This window comes from Ambystoma mexicanum, chromosome 5p, assembly GCF_040938575.1.
Source record: "Ambystoma mexicanum isolate Mex_15411 chromosome 5p, UKY_AmexF1_1, whole genome shotgun sequence".
NCBI lineage: Eukaryota > Metazoa > Chordata > Amphibia > Caudata > Ambystomatidae > Ambystoma > Ambystoma mexicanum.
This window is the reverse complement of record NC_090930.1, coordinates 173,912,164-173,929,706: the sequence shown is the minus strand read 5'-3', so window position 1 is coordinate 173,929,706 and position 17,543 is coordinate 173,912,164. Positions and strand designations below refer to the sequence as shown.

The 17,543-nt window shown below is 46.8% G+C and overlaps 1 protein-coding gene across 1 annotated transcript in view; it reads left to right on the top strand.

The window, feature by feature from the left end:
* Positions 1–1,877: 1,877 nt before the first annotated feature.
* Positions 1,878–17,543, top strand: part of ATRX (ATRX chromatin remodeler) — a 2,430,811-nt gene continuing 2,415,145 nt past the window's right edge. Inside the window, exon 1 of the mRNA XM_069612585.1 lies at positions 1,878–2,213. Within this exon, the coding sequence (XP_069468686.1) occupies positions 2,194–2,213 (20 nt within the window). The 5' untranslated portion in view covers positions 1,878–2,193. The remainder of the gene's footprint in view (positions 2,214–17,543) is intronic.

The following is a 17,543-nucleotide window of genomic DNA, read 5'->3' as shown; positions in this document are numbered from 1 at the left end:
ACACATGGTACTATCATAACATGGACTATGTAGAAACCGCATTATAAAGGTTAGGAAAATGACTCAAGAAATGCTTCTTTCTCCTGCGAGCGGCAAAAAGGATCCTACTGTTCCTGTCATTCGCCAAGAAAACAATCACCATCATCGCTCTCGTCATGTCTAGAGTAGATTGCGCCAATAGCCTACACTTGGGTATGCCTAAACGACTTCTAAAAAAACTACAACGCATACAAAATGCGGCAGCCGGATTGCTTCTCAAACTACCAGGAAGAGAACACATCACACCCGCACTAAAAACACTGCATTGGCTACAAATAAAATTCAAAACAACATGCATTGCGCACAGAGCAATATACAAACAAGGCGCTGAGTTCCTGAGAGACAAATTACGCCTACATCAACCAACAAGAACGCTCAGATCAAGCAACGACATCCGCCCGGAACCGAAACCCTACAAAAAAAGAAAACTCAGAGGATCTTCTCTCTCTCACCAGGCGCCGAAAACTTGGAATGACCTACTAAAGAACATACGCAACATAAGAAACAACCTACTATTCAGGAACCTGCTCAAATCCTGGCACTTCACTTCGTAACTAGAAGACCGCCCGCAGGGACACAAACACACACAACTAAAACAATAATGAATGAAGACCCAGATCCTGATTCCCATAATAAACAAAAAATAGAATCTAAGGAAGACACTCCCCAACATACTGAACGACTAACTGAAAGATTATGCCATGATAGGAGGACACTAAAGACTGAATACATAGGCAGACCAAGACGGAAGGACTAGGACGATTCATCAGTAGCAACCTGGCCCTGAACCACACTAGAGCTCCAACAGGCCTATGTCACAATAGATAGTAAGGGAATAGGGAACACCCAAACCTCAACTCCTACACCAGAGGGAGATAAATAGACATACCCAATCACATTATACAAAGTTCTTTTGAATACAGCTGGGAGAGCGCTGCGCCATCACACACAACAGTCAGACGGCCAATAAAGGAAATCAGCAATAACCACACCCATAGGAATACAATTTAAATGGAACAAGATGTACTAGAACCAGGATACAGACCACATTTACCCAACTTTCAAATCTCTGCATACCTAACCCACCTGAAAATTCACACAACCACCTCTCGCTCAGCAAACCGCACGCACTTCACCACACTGCATCAACAACACATGAACAGCACCAACAGCACATGAGGTCTCACCCTGTCCGATACTCACACCAAAGCTCAGCGCATGGTGTATACGAACTGAAGCTGCCAACACACCACTTCTCCCACTCTGCCTCAACCCAACTAACCTTACCCGCCCTCCTCTTGTTTACAGATCCACCAGAGCGCCTGGGGACCAACTCCACACATTAAAGTTTGAATTGATCTTTATGAGCTTTTACAGGAAAAATTGCATAAAGCAAAATGTATCATTCAAAGGGTTTTATGAAATTATATGTTATAATTGATAGTTCTCGAGGATTGCAATAAAAATTAAGGTTTCTTTTTCAGTAATTGTTAAAGTTTTTATTTAAAAACAAAACACAATAAAAAATCCCAAGAAGGAAAATAAACCATCTCACCATACAAAATAAAGGGGGGGGGTGCAAAACAAAGTAAAATACCTCAAAAAGGAACGAAAACTGCTGGCAGTTGCCATTAGAGCCAGTCTACAAATCCCGTAGAGAATATCGAAACGTGTATTCGCTACTTACATTCCACTCCGCTTTTCTCACGGGCGCCTTCTAGCGGCTGCCCCGGACGTCAATCTTGCCTAGCAACGAAGGCGAACTCAGTTGACCAATCAGAAAATTCACCGCCGGTAGCTCGGAGTCGGAGGGGCGGGACGCGCCAAACGGATTGCGTCGACTCTTTCCTCCCTCTTCCGTCGACAAGATGGCGGTGGCCGCTTTGTTCGTTTCGGTTTTCCTCGTCTCTGCCGAATAATTATGGCGCCGGGCTGCAGCGCCATTTAGTCGGATTGGGATCAAGAGGGAGTGTTCACTCGTTTTGGCTCTATTCTTAAAGTGAAAGCACTCCCAGTTTCCGGTGCCTACCCTTTTTCCTCTCTGTGTTTACGTTGTGGGGAGGAAGCTGCGGCTGCGAGTGTCAGATGAGAGGCCGGGTGGAGGCCAGAGCAGCAGCGGAGAGCAGGGGGGCGCGACGGTGCTGAGACAGAGACATGACAGCAGAGCTCATGAGGTAAGAGCAGGTTGCGACTTCCCCCCCATAAGTGACAGAACGGGGGGCGCAGCCGAGCATGTTTTTTCTTCCTCTTGTTCTTGGGATTTTCGTTTGCCATTTTGCATAGTGCCTCGTGGGTCATTTAGTCTGTAATGCCTTTCTAAGTGGGACACGACAGTTTTCTCCTTTAGCCAAAGTCTTATGTCCCAAAATGCAAAGTTTTTCAAAACATGCCCCACATAACATGTTGCAACTTGGCAGTAATGGTTTCGGTATGAACTGTTTTAAGGCGCACACTTACTAATATTTTGGTTGGAGCCTTTGATCAAATGTTTGTATTTCCCAAAGGGTACGTTTTCAGTTGCATTTTTTTTCTATGGTCCATCTTTTTTGGATGGTACCGCCTTTTCTCCCGGTTAATGTAATTAAAGGTGTTGCTAGACCAAGTCATTTTTATATACTAAAACGGTTTGTTTTTGGAGTCATGTTGGTTGCTTTTCTACATTCCTTGGAACAGATTGGTTTTAAGAACATCTAGCAATGAAGCCTCCCTCTGCCATCCATACTTCACGATTCCTTACTCCAGACTGTAGTTAGACTGGACGTGTTTTGGTGCTGGGGAAGGTGGCATGCTGGTGACAGGTGACATGTAAGACAGTGAATGAGGAGGCCAAAACAGGATGTGAGATGGAAAAACTTTGGCCACAAGCTTTATTGTAATACAAGCCATGGTGCAAAAAGAAAACCAATCATCACTTAGAAAATAACAAGAATATATTTTGGGGACAGAGGGGTCAGGTGAGTGGGGAGCCCTACTCCCACATAGGGCCAATTCGAGGCTGATCGTGTGGGCTGTCCGTTTGTTCATTCTTGGTTTTGCTGTTTACCTTCCTCTGCATTCTTTTGTCTTTTCCATGTGAGGTGGAGAGGTAGTGCTCGTTGAGGGGTAATTATTTTCCATCATCGGAGGTCGTTTATAGAGTTTCCATTTGCATCCAACCTGATATGGGTTTGGGCCTTGCGCCCTTCCATGCTCACAGGGTGACTTATTGCCGTTCTCTTGGCTCATGAACCACTTGTGTTTGAAACCCCCTTATGTTTTGTTGTTGCATTGATTGTCCTCAGGGGTGGGTTCTTTGAGCTATTGCGTTTGTATATTATTGTAAATTGATTTTTTTTTTTTTTTTTTTTTTTTTTTTTTTGGGTGGGCGTTTTAGCCTTTTTGGTATACCAATTTGGTGTTTACCTTGGCTCCTGAACCACTTGTTTGAACCCCCTAGGCATTTTTTTTAAAATGCCTTGTTTCTACTCGGGGGTGGGTTCTTTGAGCCTTATTTGGATTTTTCTCTGCTCATGATCCACTTGTGTTTGAAACCATCTATGCGTTGTTATTGCATTGTTTTCATAGGGGGTGGGTTCTATGAACCTGGGTTTTAAATAACTGACTTTTTTTGGGTGGTACTTCCTGTCCTTCCGGTTAATGTAATTACAGGTGTTGCTAAACCACGTTGTTTTTATATACTAAAACGGTTTGTTTTTGGACTCATGTTGGTTGCTTTTCTACCTTCATTTGAACAGATTGCTTTTAAGAAAGAGCATATAGCAATGAAGCAACCCCCCCACCCCCCGCAAATCCATACTATACGATTCCTTGCTCCAGACTGCTGGTCTCAGCGTTTGACAAACTAAGAGTAGACATTTTGAGAGCGTTTTGTAAAAAATACAACTGCTTTCTTCGTTCGTGATTCTTGCATTCCCAATTTGATTAAGCTAGCTTTGGAGAATAACGCACTTTCAAGAAAAAGGCTGGTGCAAGACAAACACTGTATTTACTTACGTTGCCCCTTGTTGTTTTTAGCTCTTTGTAGGCGGTCTTTTTTTGGGGGGCGGGGAAGGGGGAGTTTGTGATCAGCCCGGTTTATGCGATGACTGCTGAGCAGAATGAGCACAATTACCCAATCTACAAAGTGGACTCTGCCAAGCGTGACACCGTAGTGCTGGTCTTTAGTCATGTTTTTCGCAATATATGTGTATCTCGTCACAACTTGACAATGTATTTGCATGAAAAGTCTGGATTGCCTGAAAGTGATGCTAGGCAGTGAGCGTTGTTAGGGGTACATCCATGTGTTTTTATGTATTTTTTTTCTGGATGCTCCAGCTACCTATTCGAAGCCTCCTAAATTGTGAACTCCTAAATTGCATGGCTCCTGTTACGCTGTTGTTCCTGTTCTCATTTAACCACGGGCAGTGGAATTCATGGCATTTTACTTGTCTTATTACACCTCCCGTTTATACGTAATTGATGGTATGCTTCTTAATGGTGCCTGGGGTCACCGCACATTAGCTTCTTGTTGGAATCGACACGATCGGTGCAGCCGAGATTTTCCAGAATGAGTGACACACGATCGGCGGTTTTCTGTCGGTTGTTCCCCTCTCCTCGTGGAAGCCGACAGGGTGATAAAGTGACACACGGCAACACATTGGACTATAGATACCAGCCAATTCACGGTAGTCCCTGGTTGTTTGGTTTGTCTAAACCTGTTGATCTCCCGCATTGGCCACACACATGCGCTCGTCAGGATCCAAGGATAGTCTGTTCCTATGCGACCCCATGGAGTCAAACACGGAACCTACGATGCTTTTGCTCTCATTTGAACGATATTCCGGTGACGGCGAGCGCATTTTTTTTAAGCGTGTATTGTTTACGTGGTGGTTTTATCTACTTTGCGAAAGTGCTGGAACGTTTCCCATTGGTTGCCCTTCCCCGAAATCTCATCTCGCGGTGTTGCTTCTTGCCCTCGCCTCCACAGCTTGTTTCCGATTTAGTCTGTAGGCTTAGGGTGAAAAGGTCAAGTGCAAGCTTTGTCCTTTCCCAATTCGACGTGTTGTCTGTTAAAGGATCCTTGAAACCACTGCCCAGGCAGCTTAACCCGATCTTTGTGGTGTTTCTTTGTTTTTTCGGTATATTTTATTTCTTGTTTCAGGGGAAAAACTAATTTCTTTCTGTTTAATCATGAGGTAAACGTGCTTAATGTAGCCAAACAGCATAACGTAGGACGGTACTTCCAATGCTGCTGTTCAGAATAACTTTTTTTTTTCTTCAAGCGTTTGTGACTAGCTAGTGATGTAAGCTTAGAGTGTGGTGATGTTATGGCTGGTTATAGAACGTGAGGGTTGTAGTGTTCTGTGGGTGACTGTTGCTTGCCATTTAGTGTGATGCGTTGGTGTGGGGCAAGCCCAGTGTCTTTCTCTCCTGCCTTGTAATTCATGTCCCCTACCATCCCCATGTGCATAGTGAAGAAGTACAGGGCCTGGACAGTAAAGCTATGATAAACTTACATTGGAGTCTCCCGACCCTTTACTCTGGCGACTAGGATGGGATGGTAGGTGTACTGTGTTCTTCGACGTCAAGTGCTGCTGGCGGCGGGGGGGAGGGGAGTCCAGCAGTCGGCGAACGAGAGAACACTGCCCCCAGGCGTCTTTCCCCACACCCAGGCGGGCCCTGCGTTGGAATTGGCTCCCCGGAGCCTGTGCCAATTTTCCCCACTTGGTGTGGCGTTCGTCAGCAGCGTTGCCATGGCTGAGTCGGAGCCAGCTCTGAAGTGTTGCAGGTTGATTGGAGAAGCCCCCGGGCTGATTGAGGTCTGAAGGGTAGGCAGGCTGAGAAACTGGCCCCACCTGTGTGGCTGCGGTACAGCGTGTGAGCAAGCTGTGCAGAGGAGTCCTTTGTCCCTTGGTTGTTGGAGCGTGGGAGGAGCTGTTGTCGAGCAGTGAAGAGCGGCCCTGGAGATGGAGGAAGGACCGGAATTCTTCCGTGGAAGATCTGTCTGGCAGTTGTTGGTGACTAGGTCCCCTCCATAGGTCCGCTTGGCATGTAGTGGCGCAGGCAGTGACTGGTGGCAAAAGCCTGTTGGGGCCAACTTTGAAGGGGCTCCGACCGAGGTGGCTGGGACGAGTCTGAGGGTGAAATGACGTTGTGGCAAAGTGGAAGGTTGCTGGCTAATCACCTTGATGGCCGTTGGTGTTCCTGCAACATGTAGTGTGTGAGTAAAGCGGTATGGTGCGTATGAAGTGAAGTAAGTTTGTTTGGTGTTAGTGTATGCGCGTAGGGTGACTGATCCCATTTAATTGGAGTGAGCAGTGTTTGGTTGAGCAGTTTCTCTAGTCGTACGAGACGGTTAGGCGTTGAGCAGTGGTGGTGCTTGGGTACAGGTTTACACCCATTGCTAGATTTTTGCAGTTTTAAAAAGGGGGTGTGACGGGAGCAAAAGGGTGTGCTCGGGTGTAGTTCCTCAAATTATTAGGTGTGCTTAGAGCAGGTTTGTGCTCTTAACTTGCTGAGGTGTCTGTGTAGACCAAGTGAGGTCTGGAACGCGTTGAGGTGTTTATGTTCTTGTGGTTCGGGTACAACTAAGAGTGGTATTCTCTGGAGTCATCCCAGTGCCTGTCTTCGAAGCAGGTTGTGTTGCTGGTGGTGGAAGGTGTGTTCATATAGGTGTGCGTTTTCCCAGTCACTGGCTTCGAAGCAGGTGGTGTTAGGTATGTTCAAAATGCCGAAGTTGCTATAGGGGTGGTTAGCCGTATTTGGATGATTATGCAGTGAGTATATATCTGGTTTTGTTTTCATGGAATTGTTGTTGCTCACTTTCGAGCTGGGTTGTGCTCGGAGGTGGCAGACGAGAGGGAGGTGTATGTGCGTAGTGGTTTAGGATGGGTTGGTGTGTAATTGTTATTTGAACAATGGTATGGGCCTCATTACAAGGTTAGAGGTAGCCATGGCGCTATTAGAGCCATGGAATTACCAGTACATTCCAACCTTGGAGGACCTGGTATTTCCCCATTCAGGGAACCCATCCCCATTCGAGCCCCCCATAGGGCTCAATGGGAATGGGGACCATGATAACAACAGGCTCGTTACTAACGGGCCCGTTGTTAGCATGCTGGTCCTTAAGCGGCTCCTACTAAGGGTGCCTGGAAAAACCAGCTGCCCTTAGCGGGACCCGCTAAAGGACCTTGTACTGCGGCAATAAGGGGTTAACTGCACTGGCACCATTACCGGTGCCGTTGACCCCTTACCTCCAAGAATGGGGCCCTATCTCTAAGAGTGGTAGTCCTAGGTCCCGAGGGGCAGCTCGGGAGGGTGGAAGTTCGTTTTGTTGTTTTCTGGCCTCGAGGGTGTCTATCGAGGAGCATGGATTGTTGGGGTTGTTTCTAGTGATCTAGGTGGTGAGAGTGTGTGAGGAGGTGTTTGTCCAGTGGAGCTTTTGTGCATCTTTCAGTGGTCCGGTTAGGCCTGTTAGGGTTTTCCTTTTTGTGTTTTGAGTGCTAGAGTTATGGACATGGATGGCCGCTGTGTGCAGCAACTCTGGTGCGGGTGTGTTCTCAAGTGATCGAGGGTTTTGTGCTGGTCACGATTCCTTTATCATTTTGTGGTTGTTTTCCCAAGGGAGGATGAGGTGTTGTGATGTAAGCTTAGAGTGCGGTGATGTTATGGCTGGTTATAGAACGTGAGGGTTCTAGTGTTCTGTGTGTGACCGTTGGTGCTTGCCAGTTAGTGTGGTGCCTGGGTGTGGGACAAGCCCAGTGTCGTTCTCTCTACTGTCTTGTCATCCGTGTCCCCTAACATCCCCATGTGTATCGTGAAGAAGTACAGGGCCTGGACAGCAAAGCTACGATGAACTTACCTTGGAGTCTCCCGACCCTTTAATCTTTACACTAACCAGTGGCAAGTACACTAAAGACATTACAAGTGTACGTTTTGTGAAATAACAATGCGATGGCAGTCATTGCCCCAGTGTAGATTTTTTGACCTTCTGGTGTTTTTGCCAAAATGTACTTATTTTGTGAAATGTGTGTATGTATGTGTGTGTGTGTATATATATATATATATATATATATTTTTTTTTTTTCAAACTGTTTTATTCATTTTAAAACACACATGAGCATAATCCACAAATAAGAGACAATCCCGCTCATCGGTTGCGCATTCATAGATTTAAACATCAAATTAATGGTAGATAATATGCCACTAGTTGTGGCCAAAATCAGTTGGCTCCTGTCTAGTCTTCCACCCCGCTTTCGGGCAGCCGTTTTCCCGTCTCCGTCCTTGGAGCTCTTACATCCCAACACTTGCATGTTTCAGGCGTGACTACGTGGCCATCAAGATACATCTGCAGGGGTCGCTATGGCTACCCACCCATAATTGTCCAGATACGGTGCTGTGTCTCCTGTCTCATCCATGCCTAGAATCATCGCGTTGGGGATGAAAGCGATGCCCGCCCCCTTGATTCCTGTTTTGGTGTACATTGCGCCAGTATGGAATGATGGTGGGGCAGGCCCATTGCACGTGTCCCAATGTCGTTGCACCCTCTTTAGCATAGGGCTGTGAGTTTGAGCCCCATATTATAGTTTGGCTTGCGTGTAATGTAGACGTTGTAGTATTTTTTTTATATTGGATTTTCTTGTTTTTGAGGTTGAGGGAGACCGCATGGATGGCCGAGAAGCCCCTTTGCATGTCCAGGGTGCTGATTGGAGTTCCCAGGTCCTCCGACCATGTTGCTGCTAGTGTGTGTGGCCTGGTTTTGTTGTTGGGTATTATCATTAGGTAGAGATTACAGATTCGCGGGAATGCATCAGTATTTAGCTCAATTTCTGTCTCAGATTGCGTGGGGGATGCAGGCGTTATTCTAGCGTGGTGTTTTTTGATGATCGTAGCCTGGATGGTGTGGTACTTTAGCCAGTCCCCAAACCCCAGGTCCAATATCCTATGTCTGGCTTGGAATGTTTTTTTTTATTTTTATCTTTGTACGTGGAACCAGTACTCCTATACGGACTCGACATAACTAAATTTTTAACATTTTACAGGGACTATGAAGTCTGCACTTCGTCTAGCATTGTCAATTCCGAATTCAGTAATCTGACATGAACTTGGCCAAACCTCGTTGGCATCCAGATTTTCGTGGAGGTCTCTTTGCAATTTTGCCAAAATGGCGAACCCTCCAAGGAACTCACTATACCAAGATTTCCACGCTATGACTGCCAATGGTCCGAGGTCTTTTGCCGTTTATTGTATGAAAATGCACACATTAATTAAAACTTGGTATCGCCCTCGATCTGATTATTCGTCCTGCCTTCGATTTACAAAAAAAAATTTCTAAAATGGACTGGATCCATTCAATTTGAGAATTCGAACAAATACAGTTCTTTTACGGAGTATGCAAAATTTGTAAGGAAAAGGGATTTGCGAAGTCCATACATTACCTCTTCCCCGTGCAGTTATGCCCGTACGTTACTTATGCGTTTTTAGATTGAATGAAATGCATACTCATGAGAGGGTGGTGCACTGGTGGCATGATAAATGCGCCCCTCTCAGGTTACAATGCAGATTCCAGAATTGTTTAGAAACCAAGGCAACACTGAAGCAATTTAGAATAGGGAGCCACGAATCATTATTAATAAAATGTGTGCATTTGGAGGCAGAAGGCTCACAAGAATCTCTTTGGCAAAGAAAGATGGGGGGAGAATCCAGGTCTTTTAGATCCGCTTTGACCCAGTTTTTAAAAATCATTGACTTACAACTGCTGAAATATGAATAATTTGTCATGTACGCTCAATTACTTAGTTTTATTCTGTTTAATTGAGAGCTGTATAAACTCTAACCAGTCAAATCATAATTGTTTGAGCATGCACTCATTTTATTATATGACCCTTTTGATATCTTAAGTTTAGTCGACTGTGTGTGCTTCTATTTCTATTTCAATGTAGGACATTGTTGATATGCTTTGCACATTTGCTTGATTTGCACAAAGGTTCGTTCTCGAAAGAATCTACTTGCATACTTTCAGAGAAAGAAATGTCTAGGAACTCTGGATATTAGTATGTATCATTCTTGTATTCACTAGCTTGCTTTGCACAAGACATTGTTATACAATGATGGGGAGAAACAGATTTGTATCTGTATATTAAGCTTGTTTTTAGTATGATGTAAATGAATGTAATGTATAACTGGTTCTCTGGATCTATGTAATTTTATGTCCCATAATTATCAACTATTGAGGGATTTTATGTTAAACTGTTTTTCTTCTTCTTAGGTTTGTGATTTAATTAAATTTTTGTAAAGTTTTTCTTAAAAAAAAAAACAAATGATCCTGTGTGTGTCTTGGAACCCTACCAATGACACCTTCCATAATGTTGAATATCTGCACATTGGCCCATGCACCCATTTTTTGTCGGTGGATTGTCTGTGTCCGTCCATAGGTCATGACCGATCGGATGCTGGCCCATTCCGGTGCTCTCCTAGTATGTGCCCCTTGCGCCACCTGTAGCTTGTGCCATTGTTGTAGGGTGGGTCCTATAATCGGGTGTGTGCTGATGATCGTGGAAGGTTTTGTAGGGGTATTGCCATGATCTCTATGGGGGTTAGCGGGCCATTAGGGTAAGTTCCGTGTTACGCCAGCTAGTATCATCGCTGTTGTTCAGCCATCGTTTTACCTAGTTCAGTTGAGCTGCTTCATAATATGCTTTAAGTAAGGTGAACGCAAGGCCCCGTTGGGTTTGCCCGCTTGTAGTATGGGGAGTCGGCTCCGTGCCCTCTTTACCTGCCAAATGAATTTGCTAATGGCTTTATTTAACTCTTTCAGGATGTGTGGAGTCGGGCCGATTGGGAGCATCATTGTTATGTATATCAGTTTAGGGAAGGAGTTCATTTTTAGGGCATTGATCCTCCCTGACGTGGATAGGGTCAGCGTGTCCTTCTCTCCAGGTCATTTTGGATGGTTTCGAGAATCCGAGGGTAGTTAAGGTTGTGAAGTTCTGTCATTGAGGTGCTTGTATGCGTGCCTAGGTATTTTACAGATTGCAGTTAAAGAGTAAACAGCGCCACCCCCACCCCCTGAATCCCTTGGGAAGTCTAGTTGACGGGGCATTAATTCAGTTTTGTTCCAATTTATTTCCACCATAGGGCCTATGTCCTGTAGTAGGGATTTGATATATGGGAGGGTTGTTAGGCTATTGCTGAGGTAGATGAGTAAGTCATCTGCATACAGAAATACTTTTTCTTCTGTTCCTTGGAGTATGCCTGACCAAGTGACGTCGATGTGCATCTTAATCGTCAGGTGTTCGATGGACAGGGCATATAGTAATGGCGATAATGAGTAAGGGCACAACCCTTTCGTGTGCCAGACTGTAGGGCGAATTCTGCAGAGGCCACTCCTTCTCGACATCTAAAGAGGATGGCAGGATTGCTCTTCCGTTGGATCTTTTCTGTGATGTGACAAACTCTGTGCATATTATTGTGGGTTTATGTTGTATAAATCCGGACTGGTCTGGATGGATAAGCTGTGGGAAAAGGATTTCCATCCTGTTGGCCAGTAATTTGGTGTATAACTTGGCCTCTACGTTTGAGGGCGATGGGCCTGTATGACGCGCCTTGTGCCGGGACTTCAGCTGGTTTGCGGAACAGTATAATTTTAGCTTCGACCATCGTGCGGTTGATGGGAACGGAGTGCCTGAATGAGTTGAAATAGCGAGACCCGCCTTGGTGCCAGGGTCTGTTGTTCTGTAGAATCCTGCTGGGACTCATCCGGCCCTAGGGCTTTATTAAGGGCTAGGCTCGTAATTGCTTGTCTCTCCATCATGAGCTCGGCCCTCCTAATGAAGCTTGGTCTTTCAAGGTGATTTTAGGGAGTAAGAGTGAGCTTAAGTTATGCGTTCTACTGAATTTCACCTGATTTGTCTGATCTATAGTGTGTGGAGTACAAATTAACAAATTGGTCTGCTATTTCGAGGGTGATGCACACCTTAGTACCTTGTGGATTGACAATCCCTTGGATGGTTTGGGATGCTGCTTTCTGTTTCAATTGTCTGGCAAGCAGCTTATCTGCCTTGTTAGCGTGTACATAGTAGCTCCTGTTTTAATGTTAAGAGGGTCCTTTCTACCTTCCTCATCTGAGGGAGGTGCAGCTTGTCCTTTACGTTCTGATATTCCCTTCACAGCTTTCTACTCTTCCAGCTCTATCTTCAGGGCTCTCAATTGCTTGTGCTGCAATACACAGAGGGCTGTTGGATACCCCCCACCCCCATGAGCGTCGCCTTAAAGGTGTCCCAACTACTGCTTCCAGTGCCCCTGCTTCTGCGTTGTGTTCACGTATTCCTTGATCTTACCTTCTGCCTCGCCCCTCATAACCTGGTCTGAGTGTACCTCATTGGGGAAGCCCCAACTCCATAACCCTCTTTTGCTGTTGGAGATTTATATGGGGGCATGGTCTGAGTGCCAAGGTGTGGAGGTCTACTTGTGTGATCCTGCCACAGAGCGGATACTATATAGGAGGACCATATATAGTATATGTGGGAGGAGGTGGTGGGGGGTGCACATGAGTAGTAAGGCCTGGCTTTGCCATACATCTTGGGAGTGTGAGATGTTCCATTTTTGATTTTAAGGCTGGTGACCGTGGGGTGTGGTTGTGATTGCTTTGCACTCCTGTCTTTCTTTGGATCCCAAGCTACATTGAAATCTCCCCTTGATGGAATAATTCTACCTCTGGTAAGACGGTACTTAGGAAGCCACCTTGCCCAGAGTTAGGGGCATATATTAACGCTATCGTCAATACTGTTGTCTATTCGCAGGGTGATGAATGGGAATCTCCCTGCTTTGTCTGCCTTTGTGGCTATTATTTGCGCTGCCAGCCCTTGTTGAGTTGCGATTAGGACCCCCGCTACTTTGCCCTAGGCATTTGCCTGGAAAATCTGTGAATATTGCCTCAACTTCAGTCAATGTCTGTCAACATGCTTGATAGGCGTTTCTTGGAGAGTTTCTATTTCAAATGGAGGCCTTCCGGGCAGAGATGCTCAAAATATTAGAAAAAACAAAAGCCTCCAAACCATGCTTCTACCGCGCGTTCGAAATAAGGCGGGAATACTGTGCGCCCGGGATGAAGGCCAGACCCGCATTGCGAGGCCACAATCCGTTTGAAGTCTCATCGAAGGATCAGTCGAGCCGCAAGCATAAGACGAGGTCGTCGACACCTTCGCCTGCATAACCATCGACATCAACGCCAGCTGTGCCATCATTGCCAGCTGCACCGATGCCCAGCGCCCCAGTCAAACCAATAGCGCTGATCAAGAACATTTTGACGACTACTCCAGCGTCGACCCCATTACTGACAGAACCCATTATTCTCGAGGAAACAGATGTACCACTACGCAGGAATGTTAAGTCTCCTTTTTATAAAGAGGATGAGCAGTTTGATGAAGAGGCTCCATTTGGCCTACAATATGGTATGCCTAATGCGCAGTTGTAATCAAGTATTGAACATACGAGCCCCAGATCTCCGGGGGGGCAGCATGTAGGGGCATGGTTTGGATAAAGCCAGTCTCGGTGTTATAGCAATAAGCAACATCCTGGAGCCACCCCTGAGAACTGGGAGAGCAAGCACCATCCCCCCCGCCCTCCCAGGACATGTCCACCCTCCTGCGTGCCACCACTAGCAGCAGTCTGGCTGGCCGTCTCAATGCGGACTACAGGGCCCTTGTGCATCCCAACAGGGCAGCAATAGGTTCGGGCTCTCGGCTCCCCAATTATTTGCAATATTTTCACTAGAACCTCAATCCCAGAACCTGGAGATCATGGACACTCCATGGCAGATGGAGAAAGCCTGCTGGTGTGAATGTACATCTAGCAAATGCGGCTGGGGTGGCGGGAAAGTGTTTGTGAATCCTGGCCATGATCGGTCTGGTGTAAGAAATTGAAATGTTTGAGCTTATATTTAGAATCGAAAGACACTTTCTGGGTTTGTTTTAGTACATCCAGTCTTCATCCCTGATGGGGCCTCCCAAAGCCTTCTCCCACCTCCTTTGCGGGGGTCTCCCCTCACTGTGGCGTGCCCATCACCAGTCCTTTATAACTTTGTGATTCCAGGTGGCCCTCCCTCAACGATCGGATCACTCCCTGCAACAATGACCACATCGAGGGCTGGTCTGGGAATGTGGGAAGGAGGTCTTTGAGCACCATTCGCAAACGGAAATACTAAAACATCCAACGCCGAGCTACCCCCTCATTCTCTTGCCTGCTGAACCGTAAAGAACACTCCCTCTGAAGAGATTGCAGAGGGTTCGAATCCCAGTTTACATGCCCACTGCAGATATACCCGTTCGCTAGTGCTAGTCAACCATGGGCAGGGGGGGGCACCGGAGACCTTTCCACCTGTACATGCGTCTTCACAAACTATATGGTGTACCGGTGCCCGAGGAACTGTGCCTGTGCAGCCCAGTAGTATTGTTCCAGATCAGGCAATCCCAGTAGCATTCCTCCCCCTCCCCCTGCCATTTGCTGTATCATCATCGTGTATGCGACTCTAACTGGTTTTCGCTGGACAAGCCCTGTCAATCTTCGGAAAAAGGTGCCTGGTAACAGTAGGGCGACGTTAGTGAAGTGAGGAGAATGACAATTTTTGACCACAGAGATCAGTCCCATGTGCGAAGTAACTGCCGCCTCTTGAAGGTTCCTAACGACCCTTCCGTAGTTGTCCTGGTAAAGGTCGTCCCAGCTACGGGACACCATTATCCCTAGATAGCGGACTCCAGTGTTCTCCCACCTGAGGCCTAATTTGTCTGCGATTGCCCAGGTCTTCTCCGTGAGGGGGAACACCACGGATTTGTTGTGGTTGATTCTAAGACGAGATAGCCCCAAACCTCAACACTTCTCTCATTGCTGGGCATAGTTTGTCCACAGGATTATCAACGAAAGGGGCCACATCATACAGAAATATTATCAGTCTGTGCGGGCCTATGCTCAATCCCCTCTGAATGTGCTGCCCACTGAGGAGCGCCGCCAGCGGTTCCATTACCAGGAAAAATAAGAGCGGAGAGATGGGGCACCCCCGTCGGTTCCTGTTCCACCTCACAAAGCCTGCAGATCTCACTTGGCCCACCACTATACTAGCAGAGGGGTCAGTGTAAGGAGGGAGACCAGTCTAATGAAGTAGTGTCCAAGCCCCATCTTCTGTAATACCACGAATAAGAAGGTCCATTCGACTGAGTTGTAGGCCTTCTTGGTATCCAAAAACACTGCGACAGCCTGGGATGAGGGATCAAGCGCCTCAACAACCCTGAAGAGATGGTGAAGGCCGTAGGTGGTATTCCACCCGGTAATAAACTCAGCCTGATCAGCGAGTACCAGGATGGGCATCAAAGGGATCAGTCTCTTCTCCAGGACTTTGTCAAATATCTTGTTGTCAATGTTTATTAAGTAAGGCGATTGGGCGGTACGAGGCACGGTTTTTGGGTGGCTTCCCCTGCTTGTGTATCAGCACTGTTTTCCCCCTGCAGTGTGGGGTGCAAAGACCCTGTCTCCAGCGACTTCGTACGCCCAAAATCATTTCTGATTTTCATATAGGACATGAAATTGTCCTACCTTGTTTCTATTCCCCCCCCCCCCACCTCATCCTAGCAAGGAGGAGGAAAGACTGCATAGGTTGGACCCTCGTAGAGCGTTAAGCTTTCATATATCTAGAATGTCAAAACTGCGTATTGATCTACTTTTCATTGGGTATACAGGTCACAAACTGGGTCAGGCTGTCTCTAGGCAAACCTTATCCAGATAGATAATTCTGGCCATTTCAGAATGTTACACATTGGCAGGAAAGGAGCCTCCGGATGTTTTAAGGGCCCATTCCACCAGGGGCATGGCTACCTCTACAGCTCTGCAAAGGGTTGGACCATTTGTAAAGAGGCAACATGGTCTAATATCCACACATTAACAAAGCATTATTGCCTGAACATCTTTCCTCGGTCAGGATGGTAGCCTTGGTAAAGCAATCCTGCACTTGGTTCATGAAAACGTATAAGGTGAAATGCTACTCCCTCCTCCAAATCAAATACTGCTTTGGGAGTCTGTCAAAAGATGAGGAATACGTAGGACACAATTAATTTGAAGAACAAGTTACTTACCCTGGTAACGTTCTTTCGACTGGATGTTCCTCCCACGTATTCCTCATTGCCTTCCCCGCCTACCCACAGTAGAATTTCCCATGCAACTACAGCTTTCGTTCCTTCAAGGCGGAGTATGGTCATGCCTGTACTTGTGCAGGTATTTCTGCAGTAAGGGGGGGTGGGGTAAACGGGACTGAAGCCAACGGGCGCTGCGCTTGCTATATATGCCTTTGCTGATATAGTCATCGATGGAGGCCTTCGAGGGACATCGAGTCGAGACACAGCGCCTCTGCCGGAAAATTATTTTTTGAAGCAGCTGAAGCTGGACAACACATGTCAAAAGATGAGGAATATGTGGGAGCAACATCCAGTCGAAAGAACGTTACCAGGGGTAAATAACTTGCTGATCTGGTGCATCGTGTTGGTAGCCTTGCCAGCTTACTGGAGTGTTTAGCCCCTTTATATTAAGTGTGAGAAATTTGACCATCCTACGTGATATTTCTCGTGTGCCTAGGGATTAGTACCCTGGGAAAAATTTGCGACAAACCTGTGTTGAGAGCACCACCCCAACATGGCCTCCCTGGTTCCTTCCCTGCTCTGCCCATTATCCAAGTACCATTGAGTACCCTCCCCCTCTGTCCTCCCCCACCCTCTTCTTTCTCCATCTGTCCTGGTGTGAGCCACAGTACCTGTGTGTCTTCCCATGCTGTATGCCAGCAAGTTGCGCTGGCAGGTACTGCCAGGGAGTGCTAATGCTCCTATGGCGATTCAAAGTTCCTTTGGCCATTTGCTGCCACCGTCCCCTGAGGCGCAGCTTGGGTGTCATGTTTGCGTGTTGATGCTGTCGGTTCTCGTGTCATTTTCCTTCTGCGATTGTAGCGTCCTTGTCTTTTTGGGGGTGCAGATAGTGTAGGCCACGTAGCTGTGGACGCCTACGGCTTCTCCTTAATGGTGTCCAGTCCCATGATTTAGGGTGTTTGGGTAGCTGCGGCGCGTCGCTTGATACCAGACAGTCCTCTTCTTCCTCTGTGTAAAAGGTGTGCCCCTTCCTCCCTTGTTGTGATACTGTGCTGGCGCCCTTCACACTGGAAGAGGAGTCCAAAGGGGAATGTCCATTTATATTTGACTTGCTTGGCCTGGTGCTGTCTCACCACCGCCTCCTTTTCTTTTCTTGAGGGTTGACTGCGTCAGATCTTGGTATAGGTGAATTTCCACTCCATTGAAGGTGATTGGTTCCGCTGGGCGAGCTGCTCAGAGGATGGCCTCTTTTTGGGGTTACCTTGCCAAGGTGGGCAGCACATCCTCGTGCCCCTGATTCTTGTAGTTTGGGTCCTGTCCTATGGATCCTGTCGATTGGGATTTCCCTTGGCGCTGCCATACCCAGGAGGTCTGAGAATATCTGCGTGGCTGTGGGTTTCAGGC